The 19,976-nt window shown below is 38.5% G+C and overlaps 1 protein-coding gene across 1 annotated transcript in view; it reads right to left on the bottom strand.

The window, feature by feature from the left end:
* Positions 1 to 4,963: 4,963 nt before the first annotated feature.
* The window catches only part of LOC111324005 (ubiquitin-protein ligase E3C-like), an 18,326-nt gene continuing 3,313 nt past the window's right edge, over positions 4,964 to 19,976 (bottom strand). Inside the window, exons 6-29 of the mRNA XM_022927471.2 lie at positions 19,400 to 19,554; positions 17,824 to 17,998; positions 16,761 to 16,999; positions 16,607 to 16,684; positions 15,684 to 15,745; positions 15,245 to 15,330; positions 15,021 to 15,119; positions 14,422 to 14,508; positions 13,940 to 14,091; positions 13,344 to 13,564; positions 12,971 to 13,075; positions 12,450 to 12,480; positions 11,945 to 12,051; positions 11,534 to 11,675; positions 11,123 to 11,210; positions 10,566 to 10,659; positions 10,353 to 10,415; positions 9,636 to 9,760; positions 8,877 to 8,967; positions 8,625 to 8,723; positions 8,155 to 8,244; positions 7,683 to 7,749; positions 7,130 to 7,260; positions 4,964 to 6,766 (exon numbers count right to left, since the gene is read on the bottom strand). Coding sequence (XP_022783206.2) covers positions 6,599 to 6,766; positions 7,130 to 7,260; positions 7,683 to 7,749; positions 8,155 to 8,244; positions 8,625 to 8,723; positions 8,877 to 8,967; positions 9,636 to 9,760; positions 10,353 to 10,415; positions 10,566 to 10,659; positions 11,123 to 11,210; positions 11,534 to 11,675; positions 11,945 to 12,051; positions 12,450 to 12,480; positions 12,971 to 13,075; positions 13,344 to 13,564; positions 13,940 to 14,091; positions 14,422 to 14,508; positions 15,021 to 15,119; positions 15,245 to 15,330; positions 15,684 to 15,745; positions 16,607 to 16,684; positions 16,761 to 16,999; positions 17,824 to 17,998; positions 19,400 to 19,554 — 2,755 coding nt within the window. The 3' untranslated portion in view covers positions 4,964 to 6,598. The remainder of the gene's footprint in view (positions 6,767 to 7,129; positions 7,261 to 7,682; positions 7,750 to 8,154; positions 8,245 to 8,624; positions 8,724 to 8,876; positions 8,968 to 9,635; positions 9,761 to 10,352; positions 10,416 to 10,565; positions 10,660 to 11,122; positions 11,211 to 11,533; positions 11,676 to 11,944; positions 12,052 to 12,449; positions 12,481 to 12,970; positions 13,076 to 13,343; positions 13,565 to 13,939; positions 14,092 to 14,421; positions 14,509 to 15,020; positions 15,120 to 15,244; positions 15,331 to 15,683; positions 15,746 to 16,606; positions 16,685 to 16,760; positions 17,000 to 17,823; positions 17,999 to 19,399; positions 19,555 to 19,976) is intronic.

Raw genomic sequence — 19,976 nt, 5'->3', positions numbered from 1 at the left:
AAATTGTTTACTCCTTGCTTTTTTTGAAAGGTGTTAAATCCACATTACAATTCTATGTTGTGTAAATAGCTTTCTTCAAGGGGTCCCTCTACTTCACTAGCAATGTTTGAGATCACAGGTCCCCCCCAGCCCTGGGGGGGAGTCCTATGATATCTTTTGACCAAGGGATGCCGTCACCTGTCTACGTCGACAATTCCCCCCCAGCCCTGGGGGGAGTCCTATGATATCTTTTGACCAAGGGATGCCCTCTCCTTCCTCTCACCTGTCTACATAAACGGTTCCCCCCCAGGACTGGGGGGGAGTCCTATGATATCTTTTGACCAAGGGATGCCCTCTCCCTCCTCTCACCTGTCTACGTCAAAGGTTCACCCCCAGCCCGGGGGGGGGGGAGTCCTATGATATCTTTTGACCAAGGGATGCCCTCTCCCTCTCTCACCTGTCTACATCAACGGTTCCCCCCAGCCCTGGGGGGGAGTCCTATGATATCTTTTGACCAAGTGATGCCCTCTCCCTCCTCTCACCTGTCTACGTCAACTCTTGGAGAATGGTAGGGAGGAGAAACCTTGTTCACTTAGGTTAGACTCAGACATCAGGAAAGATGATGAAGCGTAAAAATAAAATTGAAATCCAGATCGTGGACGCATATTGTACATTTATTGATAATTGTCCTCAATACCTCCATTAAAAGTCAACTCGGTCAGGGACAACTCTGTATTTGGCCACAATTTTTTTTTTCAAATCTTATCTTTTTAGAAATCATTTCTACGATAAATGAGTTACTACGGGCGCCCTGATTAATCAAAACCTATCGTTTAATGCACTTGTAAAAGAAATAGAAAACTGAAACATACTGGGCCAATTATTTACACGGGGTCTGACCCAAACCACAGAATCAGTGGGCCTTATGCATTCTCTAAAAGAGGGTTGATTCAATGAAATAAATGTCCTCACTCTGTCAGCTTTCGGCCCCCTTGAAACTGTTCACAAAAAACAGATGTTTAGCTCAAACTGTTGAGCTATGTATGGATTTCCAAGGATGCAGTTTGTTAAACAACTGCTAAACTTTGTTTAGACAATCAGCCCCTGGTAAATGAAATTTTGATAGTTTCCCTCACAATGTGGAGATAAGCTATTGATACAAGCTGTGGATACAATTCATAGCCGGCTTGTCTATCCATCATAAGACAGACGATTAACTGTTCATTTATCTTTAAAACCACGAACAACAACATTTTCTATACTGTATTTTTCTTTAAGTTTACTCGATGAAAGCAATAGACTGCACTCTCTGTAGGTATACTGTATTCTCGTGTTTTCCCAACATCCGGTGTGCTCCGATTTAGACCCCACGCGATTTTGGACCTCGGCTAGTGCATGGACCCCCTCTCCCCCCCTAAAAAACGAATATTTTCACAGTTTTCCTTTATGAATGTTTCTTTTTAGTTCTGCAAACTTTTCTTCGACAATTCTTTGAAATGGATAAAGAATTATACCGGTGCGGTCTAATGCTTAAAAGGTCCCATCGAAAAGCGCGTGCGGGCGAAAAACGGTAGACTAAAATCCTCGCATGGCGCGAGTAGGACCGAAGAAAGCCATACGGCCCTGAGCTGCGAGCTGCGAGCTGCAAGCTGAAAGATAAATAATGGCAATAGGACCGAGTGGAGTCCAATTTGGTCAGTAACAAAATCGAGTCCGATTGGTTTATCATGCCGGAGTATGATTACAGAGAGAGTTAGACGACACCAAGCCCTGTCACCCGTTAATCAGAACTTTGAAAAAATTCGAGAAAGAAACTAGACATCGGTTTTACGATTTATATGAAAAAAAAAACAACAACAACAACAGCAACAGTTAATTCGGCGAAACGCGCGACAGCGCGCATTCATGACGCTCTCTGTCCATTTGCACAAGCATGACGCGTGAACTGCTCTTTTATAGTTCTCAAATCGGGCTAGTGATAACTGATCAAGTTTGAGAATTTTGTTCTAGTTTTGTTATATATTTTTGATTAAAGGAGCAAAAGAGAGGGTGACGGTCATAAAATGAATTACTTATTGATTGCGTTAGGTCGGGCTGGACGGGCGCGCAATATTTTTCCCTCGGTAATTACGTGGGGACTTCCTTACGTTCGGTCCCTACTTTATGAGTTGAGCCAATTTTTGTCCTCTGCGGCTTTCTTACAAAGTCATAAGTATAAATCATTATAATTTATTACTCTTTCATTATTGAGAGTTGGAAGCAACCAAACGGGAGGAACGCCTTTTCCCTATGCCTTGAATTCCATTTTTAGGTTCGTGAAAGTTGTTTCTGCGATATCGAAATGAACATGTTTTCCAACTAGTTAATAGAGTATTTTCCATTTGCCTCATGTCCTACGTCGTTTGTCATTTGCTTCTACCATGAGTGTAAATAGTTTAGCAGGTGATCTCTGTGCATTAACCCTAAGAGCACAATGACATGCTGATGACAAGTCTCATAAGAAAGTGCTCCGTGAAATGAAAACTGAGCAAATCAAAAAGGTCTGCTGGTAGCCTGAAACCCTGCTAACAATCAAAATTACTAACCCTGTTTCTTCTCACAAGACATAACTGAAATGACAGCAAGGTCTCAGACAGCTTTCGATGATTGATCTTCCAGTTTGATAGCGTGCGTTGACTGAATTGTATTCAGGGAGAACTTTTAATAGAACCACTTTATTAGCTATTTCCGACACATTTAGCCTGATATAAGTATCAAACGGCTGCAGAAACTAAGATTTTGAATTAAATGTGAGCCACAGCAAATGTAGCAGAAAATTGCTTAGTTCCTATTGGTAGTTTAAGAAAAGAAACTGTCAAAAGACAAGTTATTTTAATGGATTTCAATTTCCGCAGGATTTACATTTTCTTACTCAACTCATATGGAACATTAGAAAATCAGTCGTCAGTCACAACTTTTAAGGACCGTTTTCTTGTTTAGTATCCAACATGATTTGCACGCGATATGACCTACCAGTCACACTCATAACCATCTTAACGTCTACTTGCTGTATTTCAGGATGTTTGGTTCAGTTGTTGTAGAAAACCTGGCCATCATTTTAGTTGTGGGATACATCCATTCACTGTAAACATATAATATGAAACGCATTACAATAAGGGGCACGATTTAATAGCATTAACTTTCCAGGCAGTGGGCATCCCTTCTATATTTTTACAAAGCAAATGACATTTTGTCAGCGATATTCTCCAAGACCAGGAGCATATAACCTTCTTCTAACACTACTAAAAGACTGTTTCTGATTCATCTAATTCGACAGGTGGTCTTATACCTTCTTCAAGAAGCAATGATTGGTTCTTGAAGAAGGCCGAAAAATCACCCATTCGTTTAACAAATCACATCCTCAAACCAACTCAGTAGAAAAAATAGCCAGGGTCGTTTTATTTCTTTTTCATCCCAAAGGGTCTCTTGTGAGTGTTTTATTGACTGTCGTTCAAAGGAAGAGACAAAACACGACACATTCTTTGAAATAGTTCTTTCAAAGCACCTCTAAAGTCTGGCATTCTAATAACATAAACCCACGGATCAATAACAGCACTGAAGTATGAGATAGCAGAAAAAGCGAGCCAAAATTTTCTTCTGAAACCGTCGCATTTCGCTTTTACGATATTAACTTCGTTGGTCACAGGGATCATGCTGATGAGAAAACTCGGCATGAAGAGAACAATAAATAATCCTGTGATGATCCCAAACGTGCATGCTGTCTTTCTTTGTCGCCTGTTTTCCGCCATTTGTTGAGCATCTGTGACGTTTTCATGCACAGGAAATGTATTTCTTGTTACTTTGTAGATTTTGTAATAGCAAAAAACTATTATGCAAAATGGTATGAACAGAGAAATGATACCTCCACTCGTCCACAACTTAACTAAGTGTTTGAGAGGAATAAGGAGAGCTGCAAACACACCCATGAGAGCAAGAAACCATGAAAGCATTATCATGATGATGCACCGATTCAATGTCATTTTAGCATGATAATGTAAAGGCGAAGTAATTGCGACGAATCTATCCACTGCAACGTTGCTCAAACTGAAGGTTACAGATGTTGTAGTGAAGAACCATACAGCAGTCTCCATTTTTAAGAAGGCATCTTCGGTTCTCGCATAATTTCGAACAAAGTACAGATTAGCCGTGATCCCCGAGAGAAGTTCTGCTGCAGCGAGAGATGCCATAAAATATCGGGCTGTAGGTCGCAGTGAGCGAATGTATCGTACAGTTAAAATAACTGTAAGATTTTCTGCAAAGGCTAATAATCCAGACGTCCAGCATATCGCAGTGAAAGCTCGGATGAATGTTAGCGACAGATCATAGCAAGCCATAGCTTGACAATAAATTGTGCTCGGCCTATAATTAAAACGAAACTAAAAAAATATAGTAACCTTTTAAAGCTTTTTCTAGACGTGTGATGAAATTGTCAACTTTGCCATAAGTTTTGAACAAAATGATTTCGCAAACATCTTTCTCTACTCGTCAACCAATCAGGTGATGACAAATTCAAATAACTTATCAATTAAAAAGAAGTTTCTTGTCGGTGGTCTATTTCAGCTGTTCTAATGAACAGATAAATAATGAATTTAGGACTAAGAGGAGTCGAATTCGGTTTGTAATCATACGAGCGACAAAAAGGTCGTATACCACCGCTAGACAGGAGTCCGACTTGCTAATCACATGTATAGCGCTATTTTCCATTGGGACAGGAAGGGATGATGTATTGTCAGGACGCGCATTTCCCTGCCCGCGGGAAGATTTGAGATGAGTCGTGGAGAGGTTTCCGAGGGGTCTGGCGCCAACATCATCGCAAGACGCCTTGCAGACCACACGCAGGGTCACGTTGCTCAAGGCCTCATGCTTTTCCGTATCCAAGCGCTAATAATGAGGGTCTGCTGGCATAATTTTGATGACGAGTGCTTAAATTAGGCCACTGCTGATCAATAATGATCTAGAATTTTATTACCGTTCTGACTTATTACAGAATATCACTTTCTAGTCGCCACAAAAAAAAAAAAAAAAAAAAATTCACGACGTTTCCTGTAACGAGACAAATTACACTGGGTCTACTGTTACCAGGATCCCTCACACAAAACTCAGCAACCCGATTACAGGAAACCAGCAATGAGTTCCAACTTAATTCTTTGCCACTTTTCCTTACTTTGATCCTAAACACTGATTGGCACCACTGACAGATTTAGCCAGAGTCACTGTCCGGTTCGTTTTCAATAATTTGATTGATTAATAGTGTTCAAGTGATTTGGTAACAGTGAAGGCACTTTAACTTACACGTCAGTTAATGCAATAGAATATTAAGAACTTTATTATGGCTCTTTGAGTCACTTTCATCAAGGGAGACACAAAACAAGATTACGCAACAAAAACCATTACGCAGCTTACAGTTTAAATGAATAAAGGCTGATAGTTTCGAAAGAAACTGTTTGGCGCTGCGTCGGTGGGAGTAACGAAATAATTTGGATATATCAACAAAGTTGAAATGGTAAATTGGCCACCGTAACGATTACAAAAGCTGACGTTTCGAGCGTTAGCCCTCCGACGAAGGGCTAACGCTCGAAACGTCAGCTTTTGTAATCGTTACGGTGGCCAATTTACCATTTCAACTTTGTTGATATATCCAAATTATTACAGTTTAAATGACTTCGTAACCAGGCTGCAGTTCCTCAAAGTGACATCCTGCGGACAGTAAGATCAGATTACTGCTCTTCTTTGCTATACTGATTCGGGGTGTTAGCAGTAGACTTACAATGCACAGCAAATATCATCTTATCTTGAATAGACTTATCTCTTAAGTGCACCTGACGGAACCGTCCTATCGTTTAGCCAGCCATCCAAAACAGAGGCTACATGACAAATTAAATACCCTATTTACATTTTTAACTTATCTTAGATTTTACAAAGGCAAGAAAAAAAAAAAAAAAAAAAAAAAAGAAGAAAAAGAAGAAGAAAGAAAAAAAGAGTTTCAACACATTGTTCCCCTTCCCTTATTTCCAAATGTTAGTCTTCCCTAACTGAACAGGAAATAAAAATCAGTCAATCCTACAGCACGTTATTCACTATAAATACAAACTTTTCTATTTTTCTGAATAGTACTTCAACAACTGCCGAGATAGAACTTTATAAAATACGAAAACTCACATTACTTCAGAATCGTACTACTCAGGCATTGATGCCGTACGGATCCGACTTTTCGGATAAAACCCTTGCGCCTAGCGTGAGACCCTTTAAACCCCTAAGGTTACCCGGCTGTGCTTGAAGTAGAAGACATGTAATACTTTTTCGGCTGGGTCACATTTAAATCTTTAGTGACTAGATACTCGGATTGTAGATCAGATCGAGTCCGTACATGGCCTTTCCCAAAGCTTCCATGAAGACGCTTCAACATCACATTTGGTCGATACATGATTCTCGTGCGAGCTTGTCTTTACATCTTCCTTTCCACCAATCACAACGTACTAAATGAGAATTTCTCCTCATTCCACAAGAACGCGACCAGTGTACTGCAGGGCCAAGTCGCGGTGGTCCTCGCGTTTAACCGTGTGACGACAATTTTGACACTTTAACTCAGTTCAAATCCCGCGCCTGATTCTACAGCATATAACAGTTTTTCTTTCATGGTTTCGTCGTCCAAATACTCTGGTAATTTAAGTAAGTTCATACATGTGCTGGCTGACGGAAGTCTATCCTCAGGGCCCGCGCTGTGCACACAGAATGGAGGGTGGAGTTCCTGAAGGACAACGAAAAGGTTGAAATTTAGCAGTCATATCTCCCCGAAGTGGTTCTTCTCTTCCACCGTTTCCACTTCGAAGTGCAACAAGGAATGTTGCTGTTTTACTGGGAAAAAAAAACTGTAGAACTAATAGACAAACCCTTGGAGCATGAAAGAAAACTAACAACAATGACGTCACCCTCGAGAATCGAACCCAGGCTTCAGAGGCGGAAGGCCAGCGCTCTCACACTAAGCCATCCCTATTCCCTCGATAAGAAAGATAAAGGAAAGACAAGGGTGAAATCAGGTCCTAAACTTAATTGAGGATGTACCCCACCTGTGCCATGCATGTAAGTATAGGGAACAAGTGACTTAACTAACCTTAAAACCAAGGAGAGGAGGACGCGAGCAGCTCGTTACAAATTTCAACAGCTGACGCTTCTGTGTATCCGTGAACTGACTGACAACTCGCCAAAATGAAAGCATACAAGGATGGTCTTCAGTAAAGCCACCTGAAACGTACAAGAGTTGTTAATGTCGTGACAAACGATCTACGTCGTGGCTTAAGCCTCTTGAGAATTTACCTGACAATTTTCTCAAGGCGATCATCAAAATTCGCGTCGATCTTCTTTACCCCTAACTAACCTACTTCGTTTTTCATTTAGTCTTTTCGGTTTGATATTTGTCTATCTTATCACACAAATACTATGTGGTTTCCTGAACTATCAGGGTAATTTTGCGCATCGCAAACAATGAATCTAACGTACCCTTCCTTTAAGTCACCAATCCTAACCTGGGAAGGCAACCCTATAACCTTTGATGTTGTGACAATCAGTCACAACAAACCAAGCAAAATAACGAACCAATGAGATCTCAGAATAATATTACGTAACCATCAACAATTGATATTATCATCCTACCAACAGTCTTATACCTGAATAGTTTGTGTTTCTTTTGAGATCCTCGAGGTCTACTGGAACTAAGGCACCGGATATAAGAACCTATAAATAATAATAATAATAAAAATTATTACACGACTCGGGCAGTCAGAGGGCCAATAGCTACATTCAACCAATCAAAAGGCTCTATTGCCGGTCAATATTCTCTCAGTATTGGACCGGGCACTGTCCCGAGTGGTCCCGAATGATAACGCACCTGTGTCCCTTTGAACTTCCGTCGTATAATAAATCTCTTATCAACCAAGCTTGCTCGGGACCGTACTGGAAGAATATCGGCCCTCGGTCTTTTTTGTACGGACCTCGCTGCGCTCGGTCCGTACTGTCAAGACCTCGGGCCGATATTCTCCCAATACGGCCCTCGCGCTTGGTTAATAAGATATATAAATAAGAGAAACTGACATGAAGGGACTCGCCATATTCCTCTTAACCAAAATAAGGCAAATTTACCTGTAGTTCGTTATGATCAAACATCCTTAGCCAGTCTAGGTTGATGACATCTGACAGACCTGCTCTGAATGCCACACAGTGACGATGAATCTAAAAGAAGATTGCAACAGAAAGATTACATTAACATCTCAAGTTTGCCACAATCAAGCCAATAGTCCCTTTTACAGTTGTGGGCTTGGTGGCCAAGCCTTTGGACAGGAGTGAGGCTAAGGGTGACCCTGTTGTGATAGAGACCTGTATCTAGTTAGCATGCTAACAAAGTAATTTGCATTTGAAAAGCAGCAACATCTCTATCATAACAAGGTCACCCTAAGCCTCACTCCTGTTCAAAGGCTTGGCCACCAAGCCCACAACTGTAAAAAAAGGACTATTGTAATAGACATCAAAACAAAATATGGATGTAAGCAAAGCATCGATTTGATAACAAGATAAAATGAACAATTAAGAAAAAGAGACGTTCTCGGACTGACCTGTTTGTTCAGCCTGTAATCAGCTACAAGGTGAATATAACTGATTCTGTTACTGTTTGTGACAGGAATATCTCGACCACCTGGTTTTAGCTCCACAACCTGTATAGCAACGGTTGAGAATGGCCTCAGAGGCGTGGGCAGAATGGGTGGGGTGGGCGGGGGATCAGCGTTTCGCTGAAATTTGGGAGAAATGGAAGGAAAGGGGATTCCAGGAGGGCAAACAATAACATGAAAGCTAGCCACTCGAATTACCTGACTTTCCCCAAGGTCGTTATTCACCACTGTGAAATTAAGAGACAGGTCTTCGACATTTCCACTGTAATTTTTGAGAAACAGCAAGTTTCTAAACGAAAGAATTCAAATAGAACATAAATCTTTCCCTTCGTTGTATCAAAATAAACTGTAGAAATGTTAAAAGAAATCTTTAACTCTTTAGTCAATTATCTAGCGAGGTTCAGCAGAATACCTGTGTAGTATCATCTGTCGCCAACTTTCAAGAAGCTTTTTACAGTAATAACTTGGAGCCCACGATATATAACGGCTTTTAAGCATCCAAGCTTTTTCCAAGCTACATCAACCCATTACACCCTAATAGTATTATTCACATTCCCCACTCTGTTCTCTTTACATTTTTTGGGGGGTTCTGACGAGGAGAATTTGTGAGACAACCAGGAGCTTCCCAAATTAGTGATCGTTTTCTTTATTCTCATAACCGTTACATTTAACTCAAGGGTGATAATGTAAGGAGAAATTAGAAGCTAGTCACTCCTTGGAATTAAAGGGGTACACGAACATGTATTCCTATGTTACACATCTAGTTATCACACCTAACAATATTGCTAGTTAACCGCGACTCTAACATCGAGTTGAGATATTCTATTTTTACTGGAAATCATTCTTGAACTAAAACTTTGTTTTCAAGACAATTTTCTTTCTCATCCTCGCCTTTTCCTAGCTACACAAACTAACCGAGGCTCTCTATGTCAATTGTCAGTAGAACACACAGCGTACCTGTACATTTCTGGATCAAGCGACTCCAGGTGATGTATATCTACATCGGTGCCGTGTTTACTGAGAAGTTTACACAGAAAGAAGCTCGCAAACGGTAGCTCCACCAACATATTTTCATACAACGCCTAAATAAACAAACAAACAAACAAACAGACAAAAAAACCAAACTAAAAATGATTAAATATCCTGGTGCGACGAGTCATGGAACCATCCTCTATCAAATCTTCTATTGATTCTGAACAATTGCAATTTTTGTCGCGGCGCAGCTGGGATACGAAAACCCGCCCTCTACCTCAACTAACTTTCGCACTGATTGAAAAGAAGTAATGATCGAGTACTTAAAGTTTCAGTACCACTTCCATTCCCGTTTCACTTAAATGAAACAAATTAATCAATCACATCACAAGAAGGAAACAATGATCACAACTAAATTAGCCAATTTAGGAAAAAAGGAAGTAAAGATCACAAAGATAAAGAACTCAGCTGGAATTCATAATTTTTTGGTTGTTACCTGTATTTAGAACGGACAATTTTGTGTAAGTAACGTTGGTATCAGTAGTCGCACTGTTAGTTTAAGCCATTCGTGCAAGATTAAAACAAATAAAAACGTCATAAATGTCAAAGAGAAAGGGGAAAAGAAACAAACAAATGAAAAGCAAGAAATAAGTTCAAGTGATAAAAAACTGTAAATGTTTACTCTATTTATTTGCGACCAACCTTTCCTAACATTCTTCCCAGGAAATGATAGTGCTTCAGATAATCTCTTGCTAAAATAGCAGCCTGGGTAAATCAAACAGATAAAAGTGATATCTAAAATATAAATTGAGCAAAATGGCGGTATCTTGGTGTAACGCCAAATTCTCTCAACTAATTAACAAGGAAATGAATAGCACCTAAAAGGGAGAGCAACTAGCCGGACGACTTACATACCTCTGGATTTGGATAGAGCAACCGTTCATGTGTTGCCTTGAAGAAACCGATGTTAGGATCAAATCCAGCTTTGAGCAACTGATTTAAAAATTCCCTGTAGAAAAGGTAGGACAAAAAGGGAAAAATTCATGTTTGGTTGACTCAGATTAAAAAAGTAAAGTAACTGGAGTTAAAGGCTTAGTATATAACCCTATGTCGTTCCATAGTTAAGTTTTTTGAACCCGGGGGTAAATGTGATAGTGTGGTCTGATCTTCCGGGTCAGTGTAGTCCTGAAAAGGGCTGTTGTCGGTAAACTACAGTTCGTAGAGATACGAACATTGTTGACGAGTGGCACAAAGTGCACAAAACGCTTAGCGTCAGCTGAGTGTATGGGCGCGACGTTCACAAAATTTCCATCTCATAAGTTTTCAAGTTAACGAACAGACTTAAGAAATTCAAATCGTCTGACGAGGGCATCAAAACGTATCCCGCCTCAAGTGAAAGCGAGTCTTTCTGGTGAAAATCAAGAAGACGGAAAGTTATGCAATGTTTTTTTATCCAACGATCGCTCACTCACCTGAAAATTCCGCCCCCATCAACGCCAGCTTCCTCTAGTCCCTGCGCATTAATCATCCGAACACGAAGCTTTTGTCTTAAATTTGGAGCTGCAAGAGGAAACGCAGACTCAAACTATAATAGTCGTTAGAGTAACAAGGATGCTACCCTTAAAGACCCACCAATTATTTTAAAATCCACGACCGACCCAAAAGTTACCCATCTACCTCATCAGTTTACAGGACACTTGATACATATGAATCTAGGGTAAGACATGGCTCAACACGAGTACTGTGAAAGAAGAGCATCCAAAATGGGAACGTCTGTGGTTCTTAGCCTTGTGGGAACTCAGTTTTAATATCTATCCCGCGCTCGTGACAAAGTTTTGACATCTCACTCCAAATAAAGTCACTTTCTGTTCATTTCTACTGACCTTTGTCTTCGGTCAGTTGATCAAAAGCATCTCGATAAATGTAGTTTCTGTTCACTGTCACATCTATGGCTGATCCCATCAAAAAGTTATGGAGCTCTCCTTGGGAATCTTGCCGATTTTTTGCCACAATTCGCTGGAGTAGCTAAGAAACAAAACACATGAAATGATGAAGTATAGTAAAACCAAAATAATAGTGAGCACAATCATTAGCCAATTAGATAAAAGGTACAAGTAAATGGCGGGAAAATACAAGTAGCGATGTGATTTTGGTTTTGTATGATTGGTTGGGAAGGTTGCGCAAGATTTATGGACCAATCATATGGTTTAGAAAAATACAACCAGAGCAATCTCTGATTATTTTTGACGCGATTTAAAAATTGGTGCATAAACCGCTTTCTAAAACAGTCTCACCTTCACCCGGTCTTTAAAAGGAACAACAAATGGTATGTGCTGAAGAATGGCCATGTTCCTCGCTGTGCTGGACGATAACCCTGGTTCTAAAACACCTTCCACGGTACCTAAACAATTAATGAAAGGTGAATAATTAAATGCAAAGGAGACCGATAAAATGACGTGGATAGCATCCTTCCCTTAAGTCGATCATGAACAAGAACAAGAGGGCCATTAATCTCCACGAAACCGTTTTTTGGGATGTTACAACGGGAGCGTTGCCTGAAAATCCATAAAATGGCTGCGAAGGAGAACAAAACATCCGGATTACAAGACCACCTGAATGTGCGGAATGTTTCTCGAATTCTCCTTAGATCATTTCAACCCCAAAGCTTTGGCACTAAAAGACGGGATTTTTTGTACTTCAAGTGAAATGTGCATATCTATATCTTGCTTAGCCACTACAGATACAGTTAATAATCAGACGCCTGCAGCTCTATATTGTAGACAAAGAATCATAAATTACCTTCTTCATTGAGAAAACCGTCAATTTTCATCTGTTCGAAGGATAAAAGCGAAAAACAGTTTCATCAGTTTACACTATCGAGTTAAACGGTTTAAAAGTTTTAAAAAAGGTTTACGAGTGCAAACATTTATAATCAGAGATATTAAAGAACACACGGAAATGATCGAATGAGCAGAGCAAAACCGGCGCGGGAAAACGCACTGGCTTCAGGAATGGTATTAATCGTGCTCCTAAATTGGTTTAAAAGAACAGCATGTTTTCTGTGTGATTGGTTATCACACACGAAAATGGTCAACTAACAAGGGTTTCCAACTATTGAACAAATTTTTCAATTGGTCAAAAACGAGTACAAAGAATATGGGAAGTGAGGCTGTCTCAAAATTGTGAAAATACAATCACATCGTTGCTATGAGATGAAAAACTGAAGCATAATAAAAGGGAGGTCCTGAAATTCACTTTGAAAGCTCAATTTTTTTTTAAACAATCGCGTATCCGAAAAAAAAAATAAGAATCTTGTCTACCTGAGCTGGATCTATGTTAACTTTGTGTGACAACCAATGGCCTTCAGGACAGAACTGTCTCCTGGAGTCTCGTGAATGGAGCTGCCGAACAAGGCAGGTCACGTCCTATCAGACAGGAGAGAAAACAGTCATTTCATTTTAGAGGATAACACAAGGCTGAAATTAAGAAATTTATCTTAAGAGTGCATGACAGCTTGGTAGTCCTAAGAAATAAATACTGGTTAATGAGCAATTTAACATCATAATATTTAGTCTAACGTTGCCAGTTATGCACAGTCATGCAAGACACCCGATAAAGACTGGGCAGGATGCAAAAGAAATGTTGCAATCCTCATCAGAAGTGCATGACTCTACTCTGTTATACTATACCAACCTTTAGAAGCTTGATCCACTTTCCTTTGGGATAAAATTCATCCTTTTTCATCAGGGCCGACTTGGCTCCAACACTCTTCATAGCAGCAAGGTACTGCCCTGTAAAAGCTGGGGTTGTATCTGGGTAGATAATCTCAATTATTCCTATCACAACGTTACACAAGACTGAAGACATGTGCTCGATTTCTTTGAGAGAGAATGGCATGAATGAACTTCTTTGACCTGCAAAATATAACGATTTTACCAATGTAGAGCTTGAAGGATTGATGATCTTACTACAATCCAGACGTTACTCGATAGAAGGTTATAATAATGGAAATATTTCCTGGTATTGCACGACACATATCAAAGCACTGATCGCCTGAGTGACTGACTCATTCACTGACCAACTGGTTGATTAGCTGATGGGCTGACTGATACACTGGCTGAATGACTGACAGACTGACTGCCTGAATCTCTTGAGAGCAGCAGTTTTATCGCTTTGTTCAAGCACAATGTACATTGTACATTCTACACCGATGGAAATCTACAACGTGCACATGTACTCATTTCAATATTACACTCTCAAAAACGTTTGGCTGAGGCTTCACAGCTAACCTTCTACTCCATAAAATTCATTGTCATGAACAGAAAACAAAGTACTGCTCAGTAATGATGACAACAAAGACAACAGTGGAGTTATAGCACTGGCTTCTTGTGTTGAAAGATCTGTTCCGCGAGTTATTAGATCTAACAAGGGGATTTCTTTCCTGTTTGAAACAAAAAAAAAAACAAACGAAACAAAACAAAGTAAGACATAGAAAGAAAAAACATCAGATTTAGAAAAAAATGGAATTTTACATGTAAGCACGTAGTAATAAATCTTCTAGAATGTGTGCAAAATTAATATAATTTTCTGTGAACAAACTACTGTACCAGTATGGTTATCTCAAGCCTTAAAGTGATTCATTTGGGTCCTACATGTATCACAATAACACAGCTGCACAAATTAAAGTAGCTTCCATGAAGAATATTCTTAGAAAAAGAAATCAGTTCCCCATTTAAACTAATCATTGCACTACCTTGACAGTCCAACTTACCCTGTACTGGTAAAAACTGTAACTGACTGTACATTATTCCAGAGTTCTCTCACGAATGCTGGACTCAGGGCCAGAGTGTATAGAATCCTAGCATATGAAGAAAAAATAAATTAGTTGCATGCTGATAACTGCACTGGATAATTAATAAGTGTGTAATATGTAATTCAAGATAGACTTCACTAATTCTAAGTATAACAACAATGCATGTCTACCAGTCTTTATTTGTAAGCTGCAGTATGTAGGTCTCCTGTATAGGTTAAGTGGCCTGCAATGCCAGTGGTTGTCTTGGGTGTCATAACATGTCATGTGTTACCATGAATATTACTATTCTTATACAACCTTGATGGGAAGTACACTGCAGCCTACCGTCATTTCCCCTAAAATCCCTCTTACAGTTCACTGTTACACATTCCCACTCCTTGGTGGAGATTGGTGCTATCAAACATTTGTTCTTTACCCAAGAACACAACATAATGATCCACCTTCGGCTGGAATCTCAATCCCTCTCACACCAACATTGATGCGACAGCATCCCCCCTCCCTCCCCTACAAAGCTCATGAGATGCAAAAAATCTGGGAATTTATTTAAAACCACATACCTTGTCTTGTGTATAGGAAGTCTGCTCTCAGACATCAGGAAATGACAAATATTACAAAGAGCTCTGATAACTTCTTCCTCATGAGCCAGTTCTTTGTGTCTAGAAACGCAATGAAAATATCTTATTTATCTACGCTTTCAGTATTGCTCTAAATTCAAAATTTTGAAGTTGATAAAATTCTCTCAAGAAAAACATGTTAAAATGAACTCATTGCATGGGCGTACCTTGTTAACAGTGATTCCAAAGTCTTAACATGTTCTTTAGAATCAAGGATATCCAAGCATTTTTCTTTAAGGCCTTCTAGAGATGACTGTGAAACACAACAACATTATTTCATCTTTTAAGCCAACAGTCATTAAATGCAAAGTGTGATGCTGTTAGTGAAAGAAATCAAATGGAAAAAATAAAAATAAATTAATTATTACATGATGATACGAGGAGTATCACTCAAAAACTTCCTGTAGAAGAATGGCCTTAACAGTACCTGGGTATGTTCCTTGTTAGAAAGAATTTTAAATTTGTAGGAATATATTTAGCTTAGCAAAAAATCACAATAAACTGAGGTGAGATTGGGGTGACAGAAATTTTCTGTTTATAGAAATACAGTTGAACATACATGTACATTTAAATTTTATACTGAAGCAATTCAGAATTTTTACTTGCCTGTGACGAATCTGTCTCCATTTCTGAATCACTCTCATCTTCATCATCTGACTCTTGAGAAACTAGAAAAAACATGTAACTGCATACATGCCATACTGTCATAATTAAAATTAATGTAAAAGCTATAGCAAAACTGTTGGTGGCAATTTCTGTCAACGATTTCTGTAGAATTTTATGCAATCAGGCACGTTTCCATCGCTGTCTTAACCCCAGTGTATTCAAAACATTTCTATGGTACGTGAAAGACAATGAATGGAACTAATTTTTACTGTAAAATTACAACTGTGACAAAGCTTTACAAAAAGCTTGTACATGTCGAGGGCTAAATAAAAATAGTAAAGCCTCAAAGAAGAATATATATTTTACTAAAGATAGCATCCAGTTTGATGTGAAACATTACTGCACTTTAGCAGAATGTCCCATCTATTGTTACCTGTTTTATCTGGTGTTGACTTAAATAAAACAGACAAATCTTAATTTAGCAATGACATGGCATATATTCTTTCATGTCATTGGTTATTTGAGGAACTTAGTTCCTGAAGAGTAAGGTTCATATTAGAAACCCAAATCTGATTGGTTGATACAGTAGCTTATTTCCCAAAGATCTCATTAAAAATGTATTTGAGATCTGATTGGTTCATTCAGGAACTAAGATTCCTAAAATGTCAAGTACATCTTAAAATGGTGAAGTACATTTTTAAATGGGGATGTGTTAGCTAGAAGATCTGTTTTCTTGAAAAATAGACACCTTTTTTAACTTTTCCATTAATTTTAGTAAACTAGCAACATTGTTTTCCAAACCCACTGGGATTACCAAATTTAAATCTAAAAGGAATAGTATCAAATGAAGTTTCAATTGGTACATGCATGTACATGTAATCAGTTGGTGTCATTGTGCAAATGTTGTATTTAAAGTTGTTTACCTGGATGAGGGAGCTGTACTAAAAGGATCTGAAGGACTTGAATGTAGCATTTAACTACAGAAAGATCTGAAGATGACCCTGAAAACATAACAGATAATTGTTGAAATAAATAAATGCAGAATTACTATAGAACACAGTACACAGGTATACATACCTAAATGGTTATCAACAAATGCTAAGACTCCATACAGCAGCCAGGGTGTGGGGGTGATCTTGGTGTTGGTCCCCCCTGATTCATCAGCCTTTGTTAATAATTTCAGGAGAGTCTCTAACAATTGACTAAAAGGAAATCTTGCAGATTGGTCAGCCATTGAAGGTAGCAAAAAGCACATGATCTGCTCTGTCATTTCAGGACAGAAGATGTCAGAAATGAGTGCTGAAAGTACTACATGCCTGGGTGGAAAAATAAAAATTGATAAACTTCATTTTGGCTGTTTTCATTCCTTGAGATATTAAACATAATTATATTGGTTCATTTCATGTTTGTGTCAAAGAAATTCAATTTTGTTTCAAAAAAGGCTTTAACTTTTTTTTTTCTCTCATATATATTTTACCATAATCTACAAAAAAATAATTATGAAAATCAACCAAGTTTAAACAGTTTTACATGAAACCTAAGAAAAAAAAATGAATCACAGCTGTTACTGACAGAAATATCTGAGTTTTGGGATAAGTAAAAAGATCTGTGTTGAAACTTATTAAAATTTTCTTGGCATTATTTTTTTTAAACCATTTCACTTCCACATTTTCCCAATTGAAATAAATGCTGAGAATTAGTAGTGAGCATAGAGAAAATTTTTAAATTTGATAATGGTTAAAACCAGAATTATACCCCTTAGGGTGATTAGCATCTAATTTCTCCTAACAATATCAACCATGAATCAAACATTTGTAATATATATTTCATGAGGTGCTAACAAGGAGAACTTGTTTAACAATCCAGAGCTTCTATAGTGGAGTGGATGATCATTTTCTTTATTCTTGTGACCATAATGTTTGATTCATGGTTGATATTGTTAGGAGAAATTAGATGCTAGTCAACCTAAGGGGTACATGGTTTTAACCATCAACAAATTTAAAAATTTTCTCTATGCTCACTATTGATTCTTTAGAAGCATTTATTTGGGAAAATTTGATATTAAAGAAGCCAAGTAGTGCTGAATTAGTGATGGGAAGAAGAGGGAAAGAGTACAAAAAGGAAGGAAAATACAATGTACCTATCATTTGCAGTAAACATTGATTCTTCTCCATGACTGGATTGGCTGCTGAAGTGAAGAGGGCTCAGCACTAAGTCTCTGATGGCAGCAGCCATTTGAGTAGGGGGGACGGTAGATGGCTCTAGGCTGGATGGAACTCTAGCATTCAGCAGGATACGCAAATATCTAAAATATCCTGGTAATAGGATGCAAGAAATGTAATAATTTTTGAGAAAGGATCTACAACTGACAAAATAAATTAATGAAGTTATGCATACAAAATTACCTACATGTATTTACATTTAGTATAATTTCAGAGCTGAGCAAAGAGTTTCCAGCAATCTGATTGGTTGAGCGGTTCCTTATATATGACGCTATATAAACTGCTCTACATGGTTTATGTAAAATGTTAAAATAAAATGCTAAAATAAAATGTTAGTAAATGTTACTAATTAAAAATGTTTCGTATATGTGCACGATCCTTCGCAGTAAAGCACTATTTAAGCAATAGTGAAAATCAGACCTGAAAAAAATTCAGGCCAGTACGGGATTCGAACCACTGACCTCTGACCTCATATATATGTATTTCATATGTTTGTTGTTTAATTAAAAATGTTACGAGTTTAGAAATTTCTCTGTTGTTCAACTCTGAAATTATACTAAAACTGTTACAATTATTCGCCTCAGGTTCGGTGAATATTGTCGAATAATCCCCGAGATGAAGTTGAGGGGATTATTCAATGATATTCACCTCGCCTTTGGTGAATAATTATTGTTAAATATACTAACACTAACATTCACAAAGAAAATTGTTTAATAACATCAACCCTTTCCCTCGCATGAGTGATCAAGACATACATCTAATTTCTCCTAACAATATGTATATCTTATTAACCAAGCACGAGGGCTGTACTGGGAGAATATCGGCCTGAGGTCTTGACAGTACAGACCGAGCGTAGTGAGATCTGTACAAAAAAGACCGAGGGCCGATATTCTTCCAGTATGGTCCCGAGCAAGCTTGGTTAATGAGAGATTTATTATACCACTGAAGTTCGAAGGGACACAAGTGAGGTATCATTCGGGACCATTCGGGACAGTGCCCAGTCCAATACTTAGAAAATATTGGACGGGCAATGGAGCATTTGATTGGTTGAATTTAGTTTTTGGCCCTCTGACTGCCCGAGTCATGTAATAATGATACAAAATCAAGCAGACAAGTGACAATATCAGAGAAAATATCAGTTAGGGACTTATTAGTTAATCCTGACCAATATCAAGTTCTCTAAACTGAAATCATAAGAACTGTATGACAAACAGTAAGGAGAAATTGTCTATAATGATATCTTGGAAGTAAAAGGTTTAAGCAAGTTATTTAATCATAAGTAAACTCTATCTGACCATGGAATTAAACAGGTACATGCAAGATGGTGGGAAAAAAAGACCAACATCTAAAAGGGGTCACATGCCTGGAAGTATGAAAGATCATTTTTGAGTTCATAATTATTGTAAAGTTGACATTATCATGCAAAAAACCCACAGTGCACAGTCGGAGAAAAAAATCCTACATAATATGCACTTCTCAGTTAGGATTAGTTACCATTTCTAACAAGGTAAACTGTCACCATTGCAGCATCTTTTCTACTTCTGGTAGGATCAGTAGGATTGTGGTAAGAATCATGCGACGTAAACACTTCTAACATACGCAGCTGAATAGCAACAGGTTTAGAATCTTTCATTGATGTCTCTAGTAATCTGTGGAGATAACATTTATCCTTTCTCTTAATGTTCTCTGCAGTACAGATACTATAATTTTAATTAGTGGTAAAAAAAACATTAATTAGCCTCTACAGAAAAGTGATTACAGTCTTAATGTCACTCAATGCTGTTAGAATATTGAAAAATAGATTAATTAAAATTGTGCCTGCCTTTTAAGGAGCAGAAGCCTAAGCTGACTAAAGCAGACAGGAAATTCAAATATTAAAGGTAATACTTAGGTTTATAGCGTGGAGGCGTGGTGGCCTCATGGTTAGTGTGCTCGAGTGGTCCGGGTTCGTACCCCAGCCGGGACATTGTGCTGTGTTCTTAGGCAAGACACCAGCAATTTAATGCTGGGGGTAACCCTGCAACGGACTAGCATCCCATCCTGGGGGGGAGTAGAAATACTCCTAGTTGCC

This window comes from Stylophora pistillata, chromosome 11, assembly GCF_964205215.1.
Source record: "Stylophora pistillata chromosome 11, jaStyPist1.2, whole genome shotgun sequence".
NCBI classification, from domain to species: domain Eukaryota; kingdom Metazoa; phylum Cnidaria; class Anthozoa; order Scleractinia; family Pocilloporidae; genus Stylophora; species Stylophora pistillata.
The sequence above is the reverse complement of the archived record's forward strand: the minus strand, read 5'-3'. Positions and strand labels throughout refer to the sequence as shown.